Source organism: Camelus ferus, chromosome 3, assembly GCF_009834535.1.
Source record: "Camelus ferus isolate YT-003-E chromosome 3, BCGSAC_Cfer_1.0, whole genome shotgun sequence".
Classification (NCBI taxonomy): Eukaryota; Metazoa; Chordata; class Mammalia; order Artiodactyla; family Camelidae; genus Camelus; species Camelus ferus.
Genome location: NC_045698.1, coordinates 92,241 through 108,074, shown reverse-complemented (window position 1 = coordinate 108,074; position 15,834 = coordinate 92,241). Strand labels below are relative to the sequence as shown.

The window sequence follows — 15,834 nt, the reverse complement described above, 5'->3', positions numbered from 1 at the left end:
TTTTGCTTTCGGGTGTTGGAATCCTGGAACTAGACAGGCGTGATGGCTGTACAATATTGTGAATGGATTAAATGCCACTGAATTGTTTGCTTTAAATGGCTAAATTTGTGTTGTGTGAATTTAACCCTATTAAAATTAAAATGAAAATTAGTTCCAGCCCCTTCCAGAAATCGGGATGACACTTCTCTCCTCATTCGTTGCTGTTGTTGCTCGCTGTCCCCAGCAGCCTTCCACATGCTTTTCCTGTTTGAACATGTGCTCTGGGAGAGGTCACACTGGTCTCCAAGGCTGGGCTGCTCAGGCCAACGTCACCGTGACTCTCTGGGCTGCCGTCACAGACTGTTGGTGTCTCTGGACAGGCAAGAATCAGTCCGAGAACTAAACACTCTCCGTTACCAGGCCTGGTACTCTGGGCTAGCTAAATGCTTGCTCCAATGAAGTCTTCTTTCATCCTTCTGATTAAGCCATAGAGAGAGTTCTGGGACCCTTGAACTCAAGTGGAGTTCATGACATACTGATTTTGGCACTTGTGCAAAGCATTTCTTTAAAAAACTACCCGAATACATTGTTAAAATAGCACATAATCGTAGTTGCAATTCCTCTCCCTTGGGGATATCTTTGTGTATCAGCATATCTTGAAGACAGCTTCACAAATATCTTTCCTTAAATGATTTGACAGAAAAATGGTAACTCAATCTTTTTATCTCCCATTTGTATGAAACTCTTCCTCTCTATCACAGACTCACAGAATCACAGAATAATAGACACTATCCTAAGCACATTGTAATGTGATTGTCTTCCCCATTCTAAGGATGGTGAGGTTGAGGGGCTTCCTTGCCCACCCACCCAGTGTGGGAGCCAGGACTGATCCCAGGCCACACTGGCCACATAGCCTGCATCCCCAACCACCGAGCCCTCTGCCTCCGTCCACACTGCTTGATGTCTCAGTCTAGCCAGGGACAGAGCCCAAGAGCTCTCAGAAACTCATTCCAACCTCCTCACTCTCCAGGGCAAGGTCACCTGATGGCCCGCAGCTAATTCCAGGTCAGAGCATTTCTATCAAACCACTTGGCAATAAAGTCCCAGAAAATTAATGCAGGCATTTCTTCTCCTCTGCTCTGTGGCATCGTCATCCCCACCTCAAAAACCACACACAAAGCACATGCATTATGTCACACCAGGTCTTGCCAAGCCATTTGCTGCAAGCGTCCTGGGCCTTATTTTCCATATCACACTTGGACAAGTTGTTTCCCAGAATCAGCTGTAACCTGGCACTCCCTCTGAAGCTGCTACTTTATTCTTAAAAGTCTCAGGAATCATGCTAGCTCAGGCCACAGGGCAAGCTGTGCATCAGTGCCACCCCAGAGGCCAGCACTGGGCGGGGGAGTGAGAGTGAGCTTCAGGGTCGTCACCATGTTGAGCACCTACTGTGTGCCGTGCACTATTCTAGGCACCAGAGAAACAGGGGAATGAAATAAAGCCAGTGCCGCCTGGGGAGACAGGCAACTGAGGAGTCAGGCACAAGGTGATGTGGGTTCAAATCCTGTCTGGAGAAACCAGGCAGGGAAGGGCCTGGGAGGGGGGGGATGCTGCAGAGGGGGCTTTCTGAGGCTGAAGCCTACCAGGGTTGGGGGTCCCAGGTTGTGCAGCTGCAGGCAGGTGAGACTTCTCCAAGAGAATTCACCTCCTGGGGGTGCACATACTCATTACCTGGCAGACTTGAACAATTCTAGTGCAGAACTTCGAATTAATTCCTGTCCCAAACCATTGTTGGCATTAGATTTAATCCCTGTCCCAGGTCTCAGAAACAGACGTAGTTTTAATGTCATATAGAAGAAATTCACCACAAAGTATCTTTTGCACAACCTGATTATCTCACTTTGGGGGAAAATTCTGTAAGGTTATACGATGTCTAGAAGTATCTGAAAGCTCTGTCTTTGAGAGCTTGGGCCCAGGTGTGAACTGAGACACCTGGAAAGTTGTCCCAGACATCAGCACAGAGGCAGCCCTCAACTCAGGAACGTTCAGGTAAGTGACGACCTAGGTTTCCTTTCAAGAAGCACCTACACATCCATTTTAAAATTAGAGCCTATGTAGCTCCAAGAGGTGGGTGGGGCACAGGTTCTTCCTGTAAACAAACAGACAACCTCCAAGAGGCTGAACTCCCTGCCCAGGGCCGACAGCTAACAGAGGGTGAATGTGGGTGCACCTCTAATCTGGGTCAGGGTGGGAGCCTCTTCCCCACTCCACGGGCACCTGTCTTCTTGGACCTCTTGTAGGGTAAATGGCCACTGAGGGACACCTTCTGCTCACAGGACCCCAGATTCCCAGCACCTCTTAGGATCAACAGGTGGAGGACAGGACATACCACCTCACAGCCCACCCCTCCATCCCCCACCTCACTCCCCCCTCAGGAGTGTGTTGGACTCTAAGGTCAGACCAGTCATCTCTCTGGGCTCATTCTTCTGTCCGGACCAGTGAGCACTGGCCTGTGCACGTGTACTGAGTGCCAGGCCCCGCCAGGGGCAGAGGGACACAGATAAGGAGTCTGCAATCCCCAGTGACCCTCCCACGGAGAGCAGGGCACAGAAGCTCTATTCTTACAGGGCAGGAGGGTAAGTACTGGGCAGAGGCACCACTGCTTCAGGACACAGAGTGTGGAGAGGAAAGCCACCGCTTCCAGGCTGCTTGTCGGCTGGGAGCCACAGGACAAGTGCAGAAGCCTGGCTCCCTCCATCTGCAGAATGGGTAGCCTGCCGTGGCAGACTCCTGTTAGGGCTAGCAGGCTCTGAGTGACTTGATTTTTGTTTAAGCACAAATAGAGGGCACATTATCTGTTTGTGAGGAGGGAGGCATGTGAGCTGTGCTTGAACGATTCTCATTAAAAATGCTGAGATCTGGGAATCTGGGGTCTTCTGTATTTGCTTGGATGATACAAGCTGTGAACACATATCTCAGAGAGCCTCAGGGCAAATTCAGGGCCAACTTTATTTCATTAGCACAGCATTTGGGATGGTTTACAAGTAATAAAGTATTCATGTGAGACCACTAGCAGGCTCGTGAACTAACAGATACCACAGACATAAAGGCCTACCTTTCACAAAGGTGATTTCAGACTAGACCCACATGGGGCCCTTCTAACAGGATGAAACCACAGGTCACCTGCACCTGGGTACCCAGCCCTCTGGGAAGGTCAGTGCTCTGCCCTCTGTGGCCCACCTGGACAGTCCACTTGTGCACCCAACCCAGGCCTCCCTTCTATTTGCAGACTGGACACCAAACAGTGAGATCAAAGCCGGGTGTCTCCTCAGAAGAGGGTGCATGGTCTCTGCGGGGGAAACCCAGCCCTCCAGGACAGGGATGTGGCTCTATCGTGAACAGGAGCGTCTCCAAGTCTGAACGTGTCCACTGAGAGCAAATAGTGGTCTCTAAAGTTCCTCCTGGCCCAGAGAACCTGGGAATCCGAGGGAGGGTCAAGAAGGGGAAGCCCACCCTCACTTCCCCTCTGCCCACTCTGAAATCTCTCTTCAGGATGCAGCAAGGCTCACTTGACACTCACTGTAAATTATGCAGTTTCAGTTATGTTTAACTTAATTTTTTAATTATATGTTTTAAGTCTTAATTAGACACCCGAAAGCACCAGCTAAACTTCTTAAGTGAAAGTGCTGTTGGGTAACAGAAGAGAGTGTAATTACTGTACCAAACTGTTCTGTGATCCCGTTTCACAGGAAAAAGGGAAAGACGCGCCCAACACGCTTTTTGCAGATCAGGTGAAGTAGGAAACCGCTCCCGCCACACTCTGCCGAACCTGGACGGAGGGCCTTGTTTACCAGGCAGGGTCGGTTGTCTAAATCAGCGGCTGTTCCAGTATAAAAGCCTACCCTGGTATTTTTTAAGTAAAATTCGTTGTCTTCGTGCACAAAGTTCATTGGTTTGCCCTACCAGTTTTGAGGTAATGAACAACTTAGGAACATTCTCCTTGTCGGCGACAATTTCACAGGCCTCTTTTTGTCCTACAGCCCCTCCCCCTGCACCCCTTTCAAACTCCAGCAATGCAAATCTGTCTTGACAAGCGTATTTCTCTCATAAATATTCATGAGGTTAAGCGAAAAGTTTGCTACACCTTCGTTTAAGTGACCGACAGCGCAAGCGCCCTCCCGCTCCAGCCGCCGCGTCCCCGGGACCCTCCCGCGTCCCCGGGGTCCCTACCTGGGCGCCAGAGCCCCGGTCGCCTCGGCCGAGCACCGCGCGGAGAGCCATGGTGGCGCCGCCTTTGTCCCGGCCGCGGGGAGGACAGAGCCGCGAGGCCGCCCGCCCGCCGGGCTCGGGGCGGACCCTCCCGGGCCGCGCCCCCTCCCCGCCCCGAGGAGGAGCCGGGGCGCGGCCGGGGCTGCGGCCGGGTTGGGGGAGAGGAGGCTCGCGGGGCCGCGGCCTGGCGGGTGCCGGGGCCGCGCCCTCACCTGGCGGGGTGGGGGCGAGCTCCGTCCCCCACCCAGCGCCGGGCGGGGGCCGGACAGGGGCGGCGTTCCCAGTTACTCTTGTTCTCACGGGGCTGGAGACCTGCCATTTTGTTCTCGGACCAGTGTCTGTATTATTGCACCTAATTTCCTCGGGGGTGGACCGGACCCTGACTTGTGCTGGTGAAGACTATCGCACCGTGATTTTCCCCAGTGTAGGCAGACTCATACCTGACGTGCGCCGGTGTAGACAGACTAGTGAAGACAACAGCACGCGATTCCCCCTGGGGTAGATGGAGTGGACCGCTTTCTGCCGGTGTGGATGGGCTGGCCTCTCTTCCTGCCGGACGGGACGCTCTCTGCGGGGTAAACAGAGCTTGGGCGCTTCTGGGCCTCGAGCGAGCGGCCACGTTCCCCTCCTTCGCGAGTCGGGCGCCAGAGTTGAACGCGCTCTCTCTGGGTTTGCGACGCTAACGCCTAGGTTTGCGGAGAACCTCCGAAAACGAAGTATTCCCCGACCCCGGGAAGCCAGCTCCTTCCCTGTAGCTCCGAGCCGGGGGCTCCGGCTCGTGGAGCACCCGCTGTGTGCGGGGAAAGCAGGGGTCTCAGAGCCACCCGCCCGTCGTCCGGTGTCTCATCCAGCACGCCGTCCGGACTAGAAGCAGGGGCACTGGACTCAGCCCGCCCACTGCGGAACAGGCCAGTCACTTAGCGATGAAGTTCAGTCGTGTTGGAGCCGAAGGGCGGCAGGTATAGGGTGAAGGAAGCTGAGGTGGCGGCCTGAGTTCGGCTCCCTCGCCCAGTACTGGGTTTTGAATTCCTCTGCTGGCTCTCTGCCTGGCTCCTCTGCTAGGATTCCCGGATTCCTCTCGGTGCTGGGTACCTGGGTGCCCCTCCCTCAGCCCCTCCCCCACCTTCTCACCTGCTCACCTGCCTGACGCTCTAGGAACAGGAGCCATGCTGCGCTGCGTGAACCTCTGCCGTCCTGCCAGGACACAACTCGGGACTGTTGGCATGCCTCCAGAACGGGGGCTTTGTCGTCCAGGATCCAGGGGCTGGCAGCAGGCGAAGGTCACCAGTGACCTGGACGCCTGGTCAGGGTGCAGCTCTTTAACTAGAGATCTGGGGCACACCGATGCTGTACCTCTGCTGTGCAGAAGGAAAGCCGGGCCTGCACAGGGGAGTCCGCATGTGCTCTCCAGCTGCAGTGTCCTGGGATCTGAGTCCTTTGCTGTGTATGCATAGAAACAGGGATGTTTCCTAAGAAATTTCCCCCCAAACTTGGACTGTTGAAATGGTTTGATTTACTCAGAAGGTACTTACCACCTCCTTTCTGCCAGCCACTGTATGACACCTGTCAGGGGGTGTGACATTCCAATGGAGGGAGACAAAACAGTAAACCAAAGAACAGAGAATCGCATCTGAATAAGGCAGATGGCTGAGCCAGGGAAGACTGTGCAGGGACCTGGGAGGGAGCTGATTTCCAGGCAGACGGAGCCACCTGTGCAGAGGCCCTGAGGTGGGCAGGAACAGAACTGTGTGCTTGAGGAACAACGGGAAGACCATTGTACCTAAGACACCGTGAACAAGGGCACAGGTGAAAGAGACCAGATGGGAAAGTCTGCAGGGATATGTAGTGATAGAGGTGAGTTTTGTTTTATTTTGAGTGTCATGGGGAACCACTGTGCAGAGACTTTGGGCAGGAAGTGATGTTATCTGATTTATGTTCCAAACCTTTCACCCTGGCTCAGGGTGGAGACCACAGCTGGTTGAGGCAGGGTGAGTCAGGAAGTGACTGCCGTGATCCTGGGGCGAGTGAGCGATGGGGGCTGGTTAGGGTGGGAATGACAGAGGGTGTGAAAAATGATTGAAGCAGGATCCATTTAAAGGTAGAGCTGAGAGGACTGGCTGATAGCTGTCTGGAGAGTGAGGGACAAAGAAGCCAAGGAGGTAGGTGGCAGGCAGTGAACTAGCTGATCTCGGCCCCTGTCAGCCACCGTGCATGCTCCCTGAGTGCAGACGCTGGCAACTGCAAAGCCACTTGCCCCAGGTCCTTTGCATCTGAGGTGCAGATGTGCCTGCTTGTGCTCGTACATGCACCACCGAAGGTGTGGGAGGAACCACGGGAGTGGTGGCTGTCTCAGCAAATTGGCGGTTGAAGTGTTTGGTTCATCTGGGCAGTTAAGGCCTGTCCTTAGCGCTAGCGCTGAGTAGGAGGGAACAGGGCCGTGGGGTTTTCCTAAAAGGATGCTATAGACTTGTCAGGAGTTTTTCCAGGTTGCTGATGTTACTGGCTGTTCCTGGTTACCCACCCTGTCACAGATGGCATACCTCACCTGATAGCTTCCCATACTGCTTAAATTAGCTGCAGTGGATTCTGCTCTCTGCAGTTAGGAATCAGCACTAAGACAGCGATTCAGGGATTTGAGGCCTGGTGAGCAGGTGGAAGTTGGTATCATTTACTGAGATGGGAGAAGCAGATTTGGGAGAAGACACATTAGTGCTGAGATGCTGTTAGACATGTTGAGTGGTTGGATTGCTGTGAGAGCTTGGCACCGAGAGGAAGTCAGGAAATATCGGCCTGGAAGCATCCACACGTAGGTGTGTCTAGAGATGAGGGAACTGAATGTGCAGACAGAAGGGAAGAGGCACCACGGTTAGGGTTAGGGTTAGAAATTAATTTCTTTCAGCAAATGTTTTGCAGTTTTCAGCATACAAGTCTTTCACCTCCTTGATCAGATATATCCCTAAGTATTGCATTATTTTAGATGCTATGTTATACACGGAATTACTTAATTTCTTTTTTGGATTGTTCATTGCTGGTATATAGAAACACAGCTGATTTGTGTGTGTTAGTTTTGTATCCTGCAACTTTGCTCAATTATCTATTAGCTCTAGTAACCTTTTGTGTGTGTGTGTGTGTGTGTGTGTGTGTGGATTCTTTGGCATTTTCTGTATATAGGATCATGTCACTGTGAATAGAGATAGTTTTACGTCTTACTTTCCAATTTGAATGTCTTTTATTTCTTTTTGTGTCTGTAATGGCTCTGGCTAGAAGTTCCAGTACAATGTTGACTAGAAGAAGCAAAATGCATCCTTGGCTGATCCCTGATCTTTAGGAGAGAGCTTTCAGTCTTTTACCATTGTGTATGATGTTAACTGTGGGTTTTCCATAAATATTTTTTAACCTGTTGAATAATTTTTCTCTCTAATCCTAGTTTTCTGAGAGCTCTTGTCATGAAGGGTATTGAAATTTTAAAAATACGTTTTCTGTATCAGTTGAGATGATCATGTTTTTTTCCCTTTGTTCTGTTAATGTGATGTACTACATTAACTGATTTTCTTATGTTGGACTGCCCTTGTATTCCTGTGATAAATTTCACTGTTCGTGGTGAATAATCTTTCCAGTATGCTATTGGATTCTGTTTGCTAAAATTTTGATGAGGATTTTTTGCATCTTTATTCATCAGGGATCTTGGTCTATAATTTTCTTCTCTTGTGATGTCTTATCTGGCCTTGATATTAGGGTAATGCTGGCCTCAGAGAATGAGTAGGGAAGTATTCTCTCCTCTTCAATTTTTTGGAAGAGTTTGAGAAGGAGGCTCATCTATTCTCATGACCTCTAAGTGTGGGCACGTTTCTATACACCAGCAATGAACAATCCAAAAGAGAAATTAAGAAAGTAATTCCATGTATAACATAGCATCTAAAAGAATGAAATACTTAGGAATATATCTAACCAAGGAGGTGAAAGATTTGCATGTTGAAAACTGCAAAGCATTGCTGAAAGAAGTTAAAGATAACCTGAATAAATGGGAAGACATCAGGTGTTTATGTATAGGAAGACTTCACATTGTCAAGATGTCAGTACCACCCAAAATGATCTACAGATTCAAGACAGCGCCTATAAAAATTCCAACAGCCTTTTTCACAGAAATTGAAAAGCTGATCCTCAGATCCACTTGGAAATGGCCACTGATAGCAACAACAATCTTGAAAAAGAACAAAGTTGGAGGACTCACAGAACCTGAATTTGAAACTTGCTACAAAGCTACAGCAATTAAAACAGTATGATACTGGCATAAGGTCAGACATACCCCAATGGAACAGAATAGAGATCCTAGAAATAAACCATCACATATATAGTCTAATAATTTTCAACAAGGGATCCAAGACTATTTAGTGGGGAAAGGACAGTCTTTTCAACAATTGATACTGGGGAAACTGGATATCAACGTGCAAAAGAATAAAGGTGGACCTTTATCTCATACCATATACAAAAAATTAATTAAAAAAGGGTCTAAAACCTAAGTGTAAAGATACAAAATTCTTAGAAGAAAACAGAGATAAATCTGAACAGCCTTGAATTTGGTAGTGGTTTATTAAATATGATACCAAAAGCACAAACAACAGAAGAAAAAAAATATATATATAAACTGGACTTCATCCAAATTAAGAACTTTTGTGCTTCAAAAGACACTGTCAAGAAAATGAAAAAACGACTCATAGAATGGGAGAAAATATTTGTGAATCATATATTCAGTAAGGGATTGACATCCAGAATATAGAAAGAACTCCTAGAAACAACAGGGACAAATGACCCATTTACAATGTGCAAAGGACTTAGACATTTCCCCAAGGAAAATATACAGACAGTCAACAGGTACATGACAAGATGTTCAGCATCACCAATCACTAGGGAAATGTAAATCAAAACCGTGATGAGACCCCACTTCACATCCACTGGGATGACTTACAGAGGTAGTAAATGTAGGTGAGGAGATGGAGAAATTGGAATCCTTGTATACTGCTCTTGAGAATGTGAAGTGGTTCAGCCTCTGTGGAAAACAGTTTGGTATTTCCTCAAAAAGTTAAACATAGAGTCAGTATGTAACCCAGCAATTCCATTCCTAGGTACACGCTTAAGAGAAATGGAAATGTAAGGTCACATGAAAACCCGTACACAAATGTTCATAGTAACACTGCTCACAATAGCCAAAAGGTGGAAAAAATCCAAAGTCCATCTACAGATGAACAGATGAACAAAATATGGTCCATGAATGATACAATGGAGTATCATTCATCCATAGGTGGGAGTAAAATTCTAATGCACCCTACAACATGGACGAGCCTTGAAAAAAATTTTGCTAACTCAAAGAAGCAGATTCAAAAGGCCACACATCGTATGATTCTATCTATGAAATACGTAAAGTAGATCAATCCACAGGGACAGAAAGCAAATGATTGTTTGCTAGGGGCTGGGAGTAGGAGCTGAAATGGTAATGATTGCTAAATAGAAGGTTTCCTTTTCTAGAGATGAAAGCACTCTGGAACCAGGTAGTGGGGATAGTTCCACGACATTCTGAATGTACTAAATGCCCCTGGACTATGCACTTTAAGATGGTGAATGTTACATAAATTTCACCTCAGTAGAAATAAATTGCAAATAGAGTGAAGAACTAAATATGACAAACAAAAACTTAGAAAAGAAGATCATTAGAAAGTTGGGATAGGGAAGTATTTAATAAATGAGATGCACAAGGCACAGTCTATGAATAAAATGATTGATACATCTGACTGCATTAAAGTTTCATACTTCTGGGTGATAAATTTAAAAATGACCCACAAAATGGGAGATGTTTGGACCTCTTGTGGACAACTAATGGTCAGAATCCAGAATATATAAAGAGCGCCTAAAAGCTTACAATAAGAAAGACAGACTAATGGGAACTCAGGCAGGTCGTAAATTGGTATTTCAAAAGGTCAGTTTTGAAACTCTTACTAAACCCTGATGTTCAATAAACAAAAGATGTTCAGTCTTTCTAGTGCAAGCGTGAACAAGCTCTCATCGTATACCCGTCGTTTAGCAAAATGCTTAAGGCCTAAAATATTTAAAGTTAAAAATGTTTTTTCTAAAATGTAACACAAAGCTAAAATACTTAATATTTTTCTATACTGAGGTTTAAACATCCTAAGTGTTTGGTGCTTGCCCAGTGTTGGTGGATACGCAGTGAATTCCTGGTCAGCAGACCGCGTCTGGGCACACACCTGAGTGGAGCGCCTGCGCTGGGCAGCGGAGGCTTGAAGTCCTCCCCACGGCGCTGAAAGAACTCAGCTCAGAGACACCCCAGGCGTATCAACATGAGGGTGAAAATATGAATTGTGACCTTTATGCAAAGGAGAGTGGCACGTAAAGTGAATGAATACAGAGAAGCCTCAGAAGCGGTGCTGAGTGAAAGGACAGCAAGTTACAAAGGGACCAGAACAGCATGGTGTCGTTTAGGTAAAAACCCTAGAAATGCCCCTTGCTCTGGACTGCTACCGTCACTTCTCGTGCTGTTAAAGTGTAAAGCCCTGTGCGAGGTGACACACAGGTTTTATTCCAGGAGCACCCTGTGTGTCTGCTCAGATCTGGCTGTGGGGCCCTGGGGCCTGGATGCCTTTTCTCTGAGTGGGATGTTGCATGAGGAACCACCAGGCTTGTTGCAATGTGCACTGTCTGGGGTTTCTACTATGGGAGCTGCCAAGGGCTGGGCTTATGGTTCACATTGCTTTTCAAATTTAAATTTCTATTCTACTCTGCATTTGCTCTGCTTTCACTTGAAGTTGTAATCAGAGATTATCTTGGGAAATGTCCTGGCTGCAGACAACAATTACATGCGAAACAAACAGGTGGGTGTCTTGGGGAGGCCGAGGATGGATGGAGTGTGAATCAAATGAGAATTCCATTAGGAGCAGCCTATGCCGCCCCCATCCACACAGGCCTCCTGCTCAGGGAGCCCCTTGACGGGGCTGCACACCTAGAGAGTGTGGTGGAGACTCACTGCAAGGCAGTTCCACTCACAGGCCAGAGGGCAGCCCTTGCGGGCAGGCCTGGGTGCACCCCATGGAGCAGCTGCTGCACTGGGCAGAGCTGGGTACTGGGAGGGCCTCGGCAAACCTTGGTGGTCGGCCAGCCCCATCCTGGTTCCACCCTTCCCCTGCGGGCTCGCTCACACTCACCTGCCTTGCGCCCAGCCTCCTTCCCTGCTTGCCCCATCTGTCCTGTGAGACGGCTGCGCACAGAGGGAACTGTGTCTGTGGAGTGGGTGTGGATGCAGCTCATTTGTTAACCTCCGACCCAGGGTGGCCGTGAGGTCTACCTTCTAGGGAAGCAGCAAGGAGATGAAGGAGGCATTTGTGGGCCCAGTAACTCCTCCTGGGCACCTGCTGCGCTCGGGACTCTGAGCTTCACAGGGGCAGATGCAAGCCCTGCCCTCAGAGGCCCCCGGTACCCTGGGAAGAGAGGCCTCAGCCAATGAAAAGACAAAACAAGCTGTGAGGGGCGCCACGAGGAAGAAAGATAGCGGGAGTAGGCCAAGGTTCAGCTGTAGATGATGAAAGGGGAAAGGGGCTCACTGCCCAGAGGTCAGAGGTCAGCCCACCTCACAGAGGGAACAGCAGGCAGGGTGGCCTCTAGGCAGGATGAACACAGTGTGCTCTGAGACCACAAAGAGCTAGTGTGCCCCAGAACTGGCGAGGGGTGTGTGGGTGAGGGGGCTGGAGACACAGCCAGTGTGGCCCTGGGTGGTCCCAGGGGTGACCTGAGCTGTCCCATTGGCCCTGGGTGGTCCCGGGGGTGACCTGAGCTGTCCCGTTGGCCCTGGGTGGTCCCGGGGGTGACCTGGGCTGTCTGTTGGCCCTGGGTGGTCCCGGGAGTGACCTGAGCTGTCCCGTTGGCCCTGGGTGGTCCCGGGGGTGACCTGAGCTGTCCCGTTGGCTCTGGCTGGTCCTGGGGGGTGACCTGGGCTGTCTGTTGGCTGTCAGTGGCAGGAATAGGAAGTGTCTGGAAATGGGACAGGACTCCCCTGCTGAGAGGACTATGAGGCTCTGTCACCAAAAGTCACGACCCTGGCGGGCTGTGGGCCACAGCTGCTGTTAGCTTGTACTTTTTGAACTTCAAGGTTCTGTTCTTTGTTCATTTAGAAGTCTTAAATAAAGAGACGTTTTGAGCATGCTCAGTGCCCCGAATTTGTTGCGAACTCTGCGCTTCTTCATTTACTTGTTTGTGGAATATTTTAACTTTTCATAATTTTTGTTTCACAGACCTCACATGTAAAAACTGGCAAGTTCACTTCATGTTATTTCAGGCCTTTGTTGTTTCAATAGATCACAGCAAATATGTCCGCAGTCACCAAACATCAAGAGCAGCTGAGGGACAGCAGCAGAGAGACGCAGTCTCCTTGGACCCAAGGCCAGGCTTTCGCTCTGTCTGCCCTGCTGGTGACAAGGTACTGGCCGCCGACCCTGTTCGTAGGTCACCACGCACACTGGGCGCTGTTGATTCGCTGAGAGGGTTTGTGTCCCTGGCAGCCCCGTCCACATAGCCTGAGGGGAAATCCCCATGTCCTGGTTCCCTGACTGAGCTTTTCCAAAAGCACTTAAACATCTGCTCACTGTGGACAAAGTAGGAAAACAAAGACGATCCACAGGTGCCTGTCTGAAGCAGCTGAAAGTTTTACTCAAGCACAACAAGAAAAGAGCTGCATTTGTTTAAAAGTTTTGCTTTGATGTTTAATGTATTTGTCTCAAAGTATTGGCATTTCAAATTTCAATAAAGATTAAAACTCTAATGTAATTGCAAAAAAATTTTTTTAAACATGTTAGAAGTTTCTACCATGTTAATTTGCTAATTCTTCCAAGAAACAAATGGGAGCTACACCATCCATCACTAGCAGAACATCACGCAGCATATAAACTAAAATTGTTTCAGTTCAGAAACAGTCAAAACCAAGTATTATGAAATCTACCTGCTGTAACCCTGCACAGCTACTGTCCCCTCTAGGGCACTCAGTGGGCCACGCGGGAGAGTCTGCTCACAACTGTTCCATCAATGCAGCAGAGCACAAATGGACATATTCCCCCTCCCTGGAATGGGCGTTATTTCAGAGCAGGGCCTTCTGTGTGTCTCAGCACACAGGGATACTTGCCTTGGAGGACAGGAAGGACCCATGTAAACACAAAGCATGCTATGGGCTCAGATGCTGCAGGCCCAGGCTGGGCTGGGCTTTAAGAACACTGCAGGGCTCTGAGGCCTGACATCAGCTGCTACAGAAGTTTGTTGACTGCTCTGGAGTCAGGTCTGAGCTGCCTTGGGTGGAGTGTGACTGGGAGGGGCACACAGAGCCTACAGACCAGCTGTGCCCACAGGGACTCACACATGCTGTTCTCCATGCTGTTCCCACCATTTGGAATGCTCTGTCCCCACCACCCCTACCCCAACTCCTGCTCATCTGCAGATCTTAGCTTAATCCCTCCCTCTGCAAACTGCTGGGTCCCTCCCAAAGGCTGCAGCTGCTGCTGTTGTCAGCTGTCTGGCTAACATCTGCCTTCCCCAATAGGGCTTTGCTCCAGGAGGGCAGCACCCGTCCCTGTCCCCGAATCACTAGAACCTATAGGGGAGGGGGTGTGGTTAGGGCCAGGAGAGATGAAGGGCTGGCTGCAGAGCGAAGTCAGGAACATGCTGGGGATGACCTGCCAGTGATGCCCCCACAAACCAACTGCAGAGCTCCAAGAGTGATGATGCTTGATTCCACAGAAACCTGGCTTTAAACCCAGGACACAGCTACAGTGTAATTCCTTTAGCATGACAATATTGTTGTGAGTTCCTTATCAGGTAAAGCAGCTGCTCCAGGAAGATGGTCATCAGAATGGAAAAAGGTACCAGAAGCCCCATGGGGCAGACAAAGCCAAGAGGACCCTGCTTGGTGTCCTCACTGCAGGATTGGGTGGGGAAGGTAGCTGTTAGGGTCACATTCCTCTTCCGTGGCAGCCAGCAGTTTCTGGTGGGCGGCCCCAGTCAATTTCTGTCACCCACCACAATGATCAACACTGTCCTATACACTGCACAAGATCCCAGTAACCAGGAACAGCTTAGCTCAAAGCCTGCAACCGTGACAAACTCCTGCTGAGGGGAGCCAGGCTCTCCACCCCTGGCGAGGGTCTAGAAGGGGAATGGGAACCATGGCTGCCGTCTGAAAGTCTCTGCTAGCTGCATTTAAAAAGGTAAAAAGAGATAAACCTAAACAGATGAAGTGTATTTCAATACCATATTTTATGTATCTCAATATAGCCGAAGTGCTATGGCTGCATGTATACAATAGAGAAATTACTGAGATGTTTTGTTTATTCTGCATTGGTCTTGGAAATTTATGTGTTCCTCATGCTTGTCACCGAATCCAAGCTTGTACTGCTTGCTGCACAAGAGAGGCAAGTGTTGAGGCAAGGAATAGCACTTCTATTTGGAAAGCCAGGGGACTGAGAAGGTGGCGGACTAACCATCTTGCCCAGGTGTGGATGTGAGTTTGTTTTGTGCTGCAAAGAGTGGGAGCTTAAGGTTGAAAGTTATTGCAAATTTCTGGTGCCTGCCAGACCCTGGAGGCGATGTGTTAAAGTCTTTGTTCTTGAAGACATTCAAATGTAGGCCTGGCCAAAATATTCCTGTGAGCTCAGAAAAGGTATTTTAGCTTCAGGCTCAAGTGTGGGAGGCAGGGTTCCTGGGGGTGCGCCATTAGGCACACTCTTTAATCTATAGGCAGCATCCCTTTAGCGATTAACACGCAGCAAAAGCCTTGGGATGTAAAGGTTAAAGTGAAAGAAACAGACCCAGTATGGAGTCAGGTCTGCTCTTCCTCTCCATTTGAAGGAGCTCCAGTTCAAGTGCTTGGCTGCCACCTGTGGCCATAGCTCCTGCGCTGGACCCAGCAGACCTTCAGATTGACCACTGCCCTCAGCCCGAAGCTGCAGAGAGGCCCTCGGGCCAGAGCCACCTAACCCATTCCCGCCTCCTGCTCTGCTGAGGGGCTGGAGTCCCACCTTTGACCCTGACCCTCAGCTGGGTATGAGGCTGTGCTGAGCACCGCCCCCCCCCCCCCCCCCCCCCCCCCCCGCCTCCTGCCTCCTTCCGACAACCCCCCGCGGGGTCCCTCCTGCCGCCAGACTCCAGGGCCCCACCCTGAGCTTACCGACACCTGCCCTGCTGATGTCTGAGAATTTCCATGAGGTTATTTATGAAACCTACCTTGACAACTCAGTCTGCCTCTGTGAACTAAAACATAGCGTCAGCACAGTGAGTTGAGCGTTCCTACAATCCGACCATTTTATTCATGAAAGATGAGTTAACAAATATCATTAAACCACATTGTTCAGTAAAAGAAAAAATTAATTAAGGATTTTTTTTAGTTTTGAAAATTAAAAAATAAAAAGAAATCTTAAAATTAAAAAAAAAATTTAAAAACCCCACATTGTTTGGGAGCCGAAAGCAGTAATGCTGGAGGCAATTCTCTCCCATGAATGCTTTTCAAAATGTCCCCTCTTGAACTCTTGACTGTTTCCACTC

At 49.2% G+C, this 15,834-nt stretch overlaps 1 protein-coding gene and 1 long non-coding RNA gene across 2 annotated transcripts in view; one reads left to right on the top strand and one right to left on the bottom strand.

Moving 5' to 3' along the window:
• Positions 1-4,322, bottom strand: part of PLEKHG4B (pleckstrin homology and RhoGEF domain containing G4B) — a 58,430-nt gene extending 54,108 nt beyond the window's left edge. The window contains 1 exon segment of the mRNA XM_032469020.1: positions 4,210-4,322. Within this exon segment, the coding sequence (XP_032324911.1) occupies positions 4,210-4,260 (51 nt within the window). The 5' untranslated portion in view covers positions 4,261-4,322.
• A 90-nt stretch (positions 4,323-4,412) lies between these two features.
• LOC116660238 lies at positions 4,413-12,988 on the top strand. The gene is made up of 3 exons (XR_004315655.1): positions 4,413-6,102; positions 10,418-10,740; positions 12,606-12,988. It is a non-coding gene; the product is annotated as an uncharacterized LOC116660238 (long non-coding RNA).
• The last annotated feature ends 2,846 nt before the right edge of the window (positions 12,989-15,834 follow it).